General features: G+C 38.0%; 1 protein-coding gene across 1 annotated transcript; it reads left to right on the forward strand.

Moving 5' to 3' along the window:
- The first annotated feature begins 151 nt into the window (after nucleotides 1-151).
- Nucleotides 152-5089, forward strand: Glct (ceramide glucosyltransferase). Its single transcript, XM_083049345.1, has one exon. It carries the CDS (start codon nucleotides 1225-1227, stop codon nucleotides 2419-2421), a length of 1197 nt encoding a protein of 398 aa, XP_082905471.1. The 5' UTR covers nucleotides 152-1224; the 3' UTR covers nucleotides 2422-5089.
- Nucleotides 5090-10275: the final 5186 nt, after the last annotated feature.

The following is a 10275-nucleotide window of genomic DNA, read 5'->3' on the forward strand; positions in this document are numbered from 1 at the left end:
GGCATTGTGCGAAGGGCTTCACATGCACATCAGACAAATGAGTCATCTATGACGAAATAAAAGTGGTTCCTGGCACGCATGTACGAGAAGAGACAGAGGGTGGGAGAGGAGGGAGGGGGAAGAAAAAAAGAGGAGAGACGGAGAGAAAGAGAGAGTCGACGAGAGCGGGACGTCGCGTCACCGCGTCACTGCGCGCGTCACGTTTGGGGAGGGGGGAAAGCATTTCGTTTCGGGGCGAGACGTTCCGCTTTTCCGTGCAAAGATCCCTTTCGCTTTCCGTGGTTCGATTCGCGTGACACCCAGGAACGGGAAACAACACGGATGAACACCGGAGAGATAACAGCGGTACGATAGTGTCGAGAGAGTGTTGAGAGAGAGAGAGAGAGTGAGAGAGAAAAAGTGTCAATGCCACAAACTAGCTCGGATAAGAAGAGCTCGTCGGACGGTGAAGCGACCGGTGAGTACGCGTCGTCGAGTACTGTCACGTCTGTCACACGGACTCGGTCGTGCAAAGTCAAGATTCGTCCGATCGACGATGCTCGGGCCGAATGTCGTCGTCCCGTTGGCGCTTACTACCCTGAGCGCTCCGTTCGCTCGACGGAGATCCCGTTCTCGTTCCCAGGTCCAAGTCCAAGTCCAAGAGCGACGAAGCTGCCGTCGCGACGGATCGCGCAGTTGACGCGCTCGGACGCCGCTCGTCGATGCTCGTCGATGCTCGTCGACGCGGTTCGCGGAGGAGGTTATCGTTACTGGCGTTACTGCTAGAGAGAATTAGAGCGCGAAAGGGACGTCGGACGTCGCGTCGCCGGTTAAAGGTTGTGAATGCGTTGCCAGGAGCGAGTACGTTGCCGCCGCCGCCGTCGTCGCCGTCGCCGTCGTCGTCGTCGTCGCCGTCGCCGCTGCGACCAGCAGCACCAGCACCACCAGCACCACCAGCACCAGCACCTACCCGAGGAAGAAACGATACGAATGATGGCTATCCGAGTATGAGCAGGCAGCATCGCTCGACGCGCGAGGATGCCGTCGTCCGCCGACGATGATGTTGTCCGGAAGATTACGTTGCGTCGTGACGAGAAAGAGAAAAGGCAGCAGCGGCAAGGAAGCGGGAAAGGGAGATAGAAGAAGAAGAGAAAGACGGTGGGACGCCGGCACGCTAGATCGCGCGGTGCGGCCTAAACACCCTCGCCCGCCCATTTGCCGAGCCATTCGCCGAGCTCCTGGAAAATGAACTCCATGTTATATACTCTTTACGGCTTCGCGATATTCTTTATGATATTCTGGTCAGGCATGTGGGTCGTGCACGTGCTGGCGTTGATCGCCGGCCGCTGGAAGCTACACCGGAAGACGAATCAGGCGCCGAGCTACGAGACCCCGTTGCCGGGGGTATCCATCATCAAGCCGTTGATGGGAGTCGATCCGAATCTATTCGGCAACCTCGAGACCTTCTTCACCATGGAGTATCCCCGGTACGAGCTTCTCTTCTGCGTCGAGGACGACTCGGATCCCGTGCTCATGCTGGTGCGCAAACTCATCGAAAAGTATCCGGAGGTCGACGCCAGACTCTTCGTCGGCGGCTGCAACGTCGGGGTTAATCCCAAGATCAACAATATGCAGCCGGCGTACGAGGCCGCCAAGTACGAGCTCGTCCTCATCAGCGACAGCGGGATCCGGATGAAGGAGGACACTCTACTGGACATGGTCGGTCACATGACGGATAAGGTGGCCCTGGTCCATCAGATGCCGTTCACCTGCGACCGCGAGGGTTTCGCCGCCGCGTACGAGAAGATCTTCTTTGGGACGGTACAGTCGCGGATGTATCTGGCCGCGGACCTGCTCAGGATAAACTGCCATACCGGCATGTCGGCCCTCCTGAGGAAGTGCATCCTGGACGAAGTCGGCGGTCTCAAGGCCTTCGGCATCTACCTCGCCGAGGACTTTTTCTACGCCAAGTCGTTGACGGATCGCGGCTGGCACATCACCGTCTCCTCGCAGCCGGCCTTACAGAACAGCGGCCTCTGCGAAGTCACCTCCTTCCAGGCGAGACTGCGACGATGGGCCAAGCTGCGGGTGGCGATGCTACCCACCACCATAGTTTTTGAGCCGCTCAGCGAGTGCCTCGTCCTCGGCGGCTTCGCTTCCTGGGCCGCCAGTGTCTTGTTCGAGTGGGATTCTCTCGTTTTCTACCTGGTGCACATACTTTTGTGGTTTATGTTCGACTGGACGCTCCTGTGCGTCGTGCAAAACGGCCCGCTGCCCTTCAACAAACTCGAGTTTGTGTGCGGTTGGTGGCTCAGCGAGATTACGAGACCCTATCTTTTTCTTCAGGCTGTTTTGGATCCTCTGATACAGTGGCGCTCGCGCGTTTACAAGCTCAAATGGGGCGGCGTCGCGGAGGAGATTAAGGCGAAAGTCAAATATTAACCAATTATGCACTCTGTACGAGAATGTGTCAATGAGAACGAGATGTGAGAATGAGAGTGGTGTCAAATTCTGGGGAAACTACGTTCCCCCTCGTCGACTAAATTCTCCTTTATATTATAAATTATAAGATACGATTCTGATCATCGCGGCTTTTAGTTTACCCTCTCTTTTGATAACAAAATATATATATATAAACTCGTGGCTTTTTAATTATAATCGATCAAAGACAAAACAAAATTAATCAAGCGTCTTCGTTTTATTTTTGAAACGAAATTGAGATGTTGGGATTTTTATTTGCGACTCAATTAGCAAAATATATATTATATTATATTGATAGCTCGATCGTTGAAATTCAACAAGTCCCGATCAAATAAAACTATGTATATTAATAATGGTGAAATAATTTCCAACGCGAGTAATGTGTTGCGACATAAAATTTTCACCACGATAAGATAGATCCGAACGAAAAACCTCGACGAGGAATCTATATAGTGTTACAAGAGTGTGAGTACGTGATTTTATCGTTACACACGTTTCAAACTTATCGCGCGAATCGATCCAACGGGTCCAACTTTAACGATAGGTAATTGGCTCTTCTTTTTATGTATAATACAGATATAACTGTCAAGAAATATATAATATATATGTCGAATAAATCGTATAAGATTCTGTCTCATTATTACAAATTTTGTCAACGAGGATGCTGAACGCAAATTTAAAAAATATATTATAGAGCAAGGATATAGGCATAAGTCCTGGTGTTACATCGAGTGTAAGAAAAAAAGAGAAAAAAAAATCGAAAACTCATATTTACGCAATGAGAAAACAAAGTTGGCCGAATCGATCTGTATTCGCGATACATCGACGTGTCAACGAGAGAAACATTAGACGCGTATTATATTTCCATCTCGAGTCACGGTATGCTCAACACACAATGTGGTGCAATGTCTCTCTGCGAAAATAGAACTACATTATTTATTTGTAATAGTTTTTATCGGTACGTAAAGCTAGTCGTGAGATTTAAGGTGTATATGTACAGGTCGGCGGATTTCGCACGGCATTCGTCTTTCCACGACGCGTCGAAAAAGCGCATTCTATTCATGATTAAAATCGCATCGAGATTGCACACTATACGATTAGAAAGATTATAAAGATGATAAATAAATCGCGCGATAGATATATCCGCGAAGGAACGTGGCTTTTCCATGACTTTTAATCAGAATCGCGAGTCGAAGATCAAGTATTCTCACACACACATCTTGCTATAATTTAGATTTGAATTTATTGCGCAAATGTGTTCCGTGTATGTGTGTGCGTGTACTTATGCTGTATGTATGCATGTGTGTATGTGTGTAAATATATATATATATATATATATATATATATATATACACGATTAACCTTTAAAGAGCCGGCATTTTTCCATTAAAATTTAAAATTTTTTTAATGTGAAATTTTTGCATATATGCAATCTACATGTTCCGTAAAGTTTTCAAGTTTGTTCCTGACCACTATATTGACCATTCCGGCCCTTTAAAGGTTAATATATACATAGGCACACGTATTTTTATTTTTTTATGTGGCATCTATTTATTTCTCAGTTCTCTAAAGTCTTGCAAAACTGGAAAATTATTAGTGACCTAGAAACTCTTGGTAAAGTATATGTCTATGCTAATAAGATTACGTGATACATTCGTTTCCGCTGATTTACTCTAAAACTGTACTCACGCTGTACTTAACGTTAGATACACATTTATACATATGTTTGTAATAAGACATCAGTTATCTAAATATTAATTTTTTTTTCGACGATCGACGAATGTGCGCGTCGATGTATATATGTGTAAAGAAAAATTTTTTATTCATTTCTTTTTTGTGTCATGATGTATTGTTTTATAATGTTTACACGCACGTTTACATTGCTTTGTTTAATGCAACTGAGTTTTCTCTTTTTCTGTTTAATTTTTTTTTTGAAAAAATTTATTTAGTTGAAATCATTAATATGTATTTTTTTTATGTTATGATATTTGTGTTACAATACATTGCCTTGTATAATACAAGGTTTTTTTCTTTCTTTGCTTTATAAATTTTTTTTTGTGAAAAAATGTATTTGATTTACGGATAATCTCTCGATAACATAGATTTTCTTATCATTGTTTCCTTTAGTTTGTCCCGATAATCGATATCTTATTATACTTGTGTCGCAATTTGGTTTCTGGAAACGAACCTTCCCTAGTGCGCTTGTTGTGCAAAGCGCGAGATCTGCGTTAAGCAAGCGACATTCGTTTGAAACTCGAATAACGCACACTTAGAACGATAAGGTCCCGACTTAATCTCCCGGAATTTGTAAATGGGTGTACTATTAGCCCGTAATAAACGCGATTAAGCTCTCTCTTCTCTGTATACGTTATTACGAAAACTTTCGAATAAAGCAGAAGCAATAAGTACCACATTAACGATGAGTATAATTGATATGTCTTATAGATTTTATCTACTTTATCGTATGATCGATGATTATGTACTTGTATACTTGTATGACAGGAAACGTATTATATTATTCCAAATATATGTGATAACGTTATGGAAATTTAAATTGTTTGCTTCAGCAAAGTCAGAGGTTGCTTTACATTCGCAAACACTCCAAATAGAATGATTATGTGAATTTAAATGTTCTTTTTTTTTCCTCCCAACCTTTCGATACATTCAAGAATAGTACGAGCTAATGACTACATCAACTATCAAGTTTCGTACCGTCGTATATAATATATATGTATATAGTCGATAGTTTGTGAGACTCTTTTTCAATGATTCTCCGAGTGTGCAAATGTGATATTAAATAGAAGAATTTGTTTTTCGCGGCGATACAATTGAAATACAAATTCTCTCATTGGATTTAAAATGCGTTTCGTGAGAATTGTTGAGAAAATAAAAATATTACAAAGTATAATTGACATACATCTTTTCGCGATAGCAAATTTGACAGATCGATGCGTAATTTTGTGTGTATGTGTGTGAGTGAAAATTTCTGATCATCTCATATAAATTTATCCTAATCGAGAAAATCTAAAGATGTGTAATATTCGCGGAGGATATATAAATAAAAAGATTTCGTTATTATTTCGCTTTTTTTCTCGTATTACTTACGATTTATTCGTAATGGGAACATTTTGAAACGTCATCGTCGCGCGAATGTCATTGATATGATGATAACACGACTGCTTGTTACGCCAACAATACAATTGCAAAGTATAGATAGGATGTGAATCATGCGCAGAGCGAAGCGATATCTCATAGATAACTGATCATTGAGTCACGATACGATTTCCCAGTTTCGAATTATTATATACCCATCAAGTCATTACAAAATCTCTCGACTTTAAATTATAATTCAATAGCTTAGATTTGCTCTCCTTTTTTTTATTAATCGATCCAACAGCTTTGCGAAGAATCTTTCGTTATAATTTAAGTACAAAGTATTTATTTATAATCGACGCGCGTAAACAAAAAACGCATTTCATAAATATTGAAAAGCACCGATGAAGCGAGTTTCCTTATCCGAGAAATAACTCGGTCACAAAATACGATAAAGCGAATCTTTACTTTATTTTCAATTTATTCTTTGAGTGCGTATCTGTACAAGCGTAGTAATGCGGTCATTATAATTTGCTCGTTATTACACGTAATTACATATAATTACGATTTTAAAATACCATGCAAGTGTCTGTCGTGTGACACAACAAATGCACGCGTGCAAGGACGCGCGTACGTATTTATATATGCATTTGTCTCACGCATTTTATATCGTGCACAACTGCATGTGTGAACCGTACTTTAAAGGTGTGGCAAGCACGACCATCATAAATCCCATCTAATTTACGTCGTTCGATAAATGTTCAATATAATCAAAAGGGATTGATAACGCGAGATAAAGGCGTGAATAAAACGTTCTTAAATAATTTTAAGTACTATCATTACTTCAATTAAAATTCAACTTTTCGGTCCTACTTTGGGTCATTTTCAATAACTATATAAATAAAGAATAAAAAAAAAAATTATACAAGATGGTTCCAGCCGTCAAAAGGGAAGACACAAAATAATACATTTGTATAACGCAATCCATATATATGTTAATTATAGATAAAGATAACAGAAGATTGTTGGTGAAATTAACTGAAATTATATATATATAGTGAAGGAGAGGCAACTCACACATTATGAAAAACGCAGAGAAGGCAAGCCGAAACGCACTTGTCAAAAGAAACACTACGAATGAATATCTTTGAACATATAAAATAAGATATTGTGTGTCCTGTCGAGTCAATAATACAAACATAACATAAAACGATTGTAGGGAGATCGATACACGAGTGCGGCGAGCAATGAAATAAATGGCGAGAGAATATAAACGTTCAACTTGATTTCTCGCAATTTTTCTTTATTTGTTTAATATGCAAATACGTGTATCGTGAATGGATCTCGTGACAGCTCGTATATGAATAAAGAGGAAACGTGTCTCACCGATTGAGAAATTTATATCCTCGATATTGATCTCGGCAGAAAGTAGGCTTATCTCTGCAGCGAGATAAATTATCGAACATCGCGCTACATCGATTGACACGTAAGTCGAATGGTCGAAGGAAATGGCAGGGCGCGGACATGTATGTACCTTCTTCGCTTACATAAGACTCTTTTCTCTCTCTTTCTCCCCGGAAAAGCTATAAAGAGTTGAAAACTATACTCTAGCGATAAAGAATATTCGCGATTTCTCAAGTTTACATAACTTTACATCGTTTCTTTTCAAACACTTTTGTATTTCTATTCTTGCCGTAGAATATTTATTATTAAGGTGTTATTTATATCTCTTTTCCAACTAGCTCTTTTGTATAAATACAATTTTCTTCTTTAATATTATACATATTATTTGTAGAAGAATTCATACTTTATTAATTCAGATTTGAGGTATAGTAGCATATATAAGCAAAACGTATATTTTACGATATTTCTCTGCGCGAGTGAAATCTTTGTAGAATACTTGGTAGAATTCAATATATGAATCACGTTATTATATGTATATAATTGTTCCGCATAATTATGCTCCTATATGTATATTATTCTCTTGATATATTTCGAGATATATTTCTCGCATCCCTCATTAATTTAAAATGACGTAGTGTGATATAACAAAACTGTTAAATATTACAACAGTATATCACGCGATATATTCCTTGAAATCTTATAGCTTGAAGAAATATTTTAGTTGAATCGAGATAAGCTCGAGATAATTTGGCTTAATGTTCTGGAATTTTATCACGATTCGAAAAATTTTCATAATTAAAATATTGATAATTTGCGATCTGTCATTATATATCTACGCTCGTCCCGATCCAATCCGTATCTAAAAACGGTATACTATACTCATCCACTATACTTGTTTACTACTTGTTTTGGTTATTACTGCTCGGGATATTACCCTTTTCTTCATCACTGTAATATTATTATCGCATATTATAATATTCCTCCAGAAATTGCAGTAGTAGCGAAAATAGTTGCATCAGCATGTATATAAAATTTAATCTTCGAAAGATATATCCTGTTATAAGTGGATTACATCTACCAACATTTCTTACTTTTGGAATCAAAAGACGTAATGTCCTTAATTACAGCTGTCGCGTACGTGACTCAAATTAGTAATAAGCCGAGAAATTAGTACACTAGTATATAAACTAATTTCTGGGCGATGCGTACATTTTCTTTCAAGTTTACCAAGTTTAATAATGGAACGATATTATTGTAAAAATTAATTAAAGTGCACAAATTTCAAGTCAAAACTGGTCTCTCTCAAAATTGGTTTATAAAAATGTAATAAATTAGAAATTTTTTACCGCCAACTATATATGATTATTGTATATTTATCCTTCTCTTGTAATATTGAGAATTTCTTGTAATGCTGCATTTACTGGATGCGATTGTATCATTTAGATTTATGATATGTTTATGCAAGTGTCAAAATTTTCTTTATTGCATGCGACGAAGTAAAAGTCAAAAGTTTATTATATTACAAGTCATTTCGTATATGAGCATAAAATATAATTATTGCATCCCTCGTATATATATATAAATATATGTATATAAATATTTATATATATATATATATATATGGATTTAAAGATGGAAGCGAGAGAAAAAGAGAGAGAAAACCTGAGGAATTCATAAATTATTTATCTCTTTCCCTTGTGAGACTTTAATAACATATGACTAAGCAACGGACGACATCGTGTCGAAATCTAATAATAGCGATTAAATATGTGCGACTTCACAATATAAATTATCTTCTTGTGTTTAATTTAATTTCTTGGATCGATATTTCATATTACAATAGTTTCTTTAATATCTCTAGAGAATTATAGACGTAAAAAGATGATGTATCCATTCTCGAGAAAAACTAAAGATATAGTAAAAGTAATGCATTTTTTCATTCTTATACGGTCGCGCTATTGTTGCACGTGACTTGGCATGAGACACCAAGTGTCTCTCGATTGCCGAATCTCGATAAAATGCAACTAGTTAAACATATAAACATTCTTAAAAATTGAATGAAATGATTAGGCTTGTAAGAAATTTGATTACTTTATGAGTGCGATAAAAAAAATATGCTATTCTTTTTTTATATCGTTGTTTTTTCTACATCTTCCTCCTATAACATATTTATTACTTTATACAATTTAATGGTGTATATAATATAAAAAATTAGATTAAAAATAATCGTATGGATAAACGTGTTATTTATACAATTTTAAACATATTTTTGTCATCAAGTACATTTATTATAATAGATAATAGTGCATTCTCCACTAATGAATCATTTTATCGTGACCGTAAATTAAGAGAAGCTTACACTTCAAAGTTTCTTTTTTTCGAATAAATTATTGAGAAATGGGGGAGAGAAATGCGTTAGTCTTAAGGAACGTAATATATACGTATACTAATGGAAGGAGCACGACCGCATAAAAAGTGTGTGGCTAGCAGCATATGCAATGGTTATATTATGAAACCTTATCCTATTCTGTTAAATTGTATTATGCTACGCTGCATTCCATTGTGTTATATTATATTACAATATGTGTCTCAGGACAGACGTAATATACATAGATTTGAATAATACGATGGAACGAGAAGAGGAGAAATATGAAAGGAATCTCTTGCATTCCTCAAACGATCATGATAATTTATACATTCTATATATATAATATCATCAAGGACATATCTTTGAGAAAAAAGCACGAAAGAGCTCTAAGATAGTTTAGGATAGTCTCTAAAATAATTTTTAGGATAGTCGGTGTTATAAGCTCGTAATGCTTGATTGCGGCAGCTATATGTACTCTGAAATTTGGGGTATATGATAACGTATACCGTAAGTTGTCAAGGGTAAAAATACCGCAATACGACACGCGGCGTGTGGTGCAGCCCATCGGTTACGACGAGATGATCAGACATAATATGTAGTAGATACATTCGATGCGTATACTTATTTATTCTTTATAGCGATGTAAAGAACAAAATCAGATCCGTTTCTCGCAGATTGCGTATGGCTGTATCGTTGTGTGTTGCGTGTAATATTATCGAACCGTCTTCTTGCTAGACTCTTATTCCTTCCCGCGCTATCGATCACTCATGACTTTAAGACAGGTGTTTACTCTTGTATAATTATAGAGAATTAACGATTGAGAATCATTTATGTAGCTTTGACATTTACCCCGGTTTTGTCTGAATAACTCTCAATTGAAAAATATTTACGGCATATACATCATGATCATCTTGATCCGTCTTAAGTACTCTGCGTTGATACCACTGCTT

This window comes from Prenolepis imparis, unplaced genomic scaffold, assembly GCF_030444845.1.
Source record: "Prenolepis imparis isolate NDT839.2.m4 unplaced genomic scaffold, iyPreImpa1.0 SCAF_11, whole genome shotgun sequence".
Taxonomy (NCBI): domain Eukaryota; kingdom Metazoa; phylum Arthropoda; class Insecta; order Hymenoptera; family Formicidae; genus Prenolepis; species Prenolepis imparis.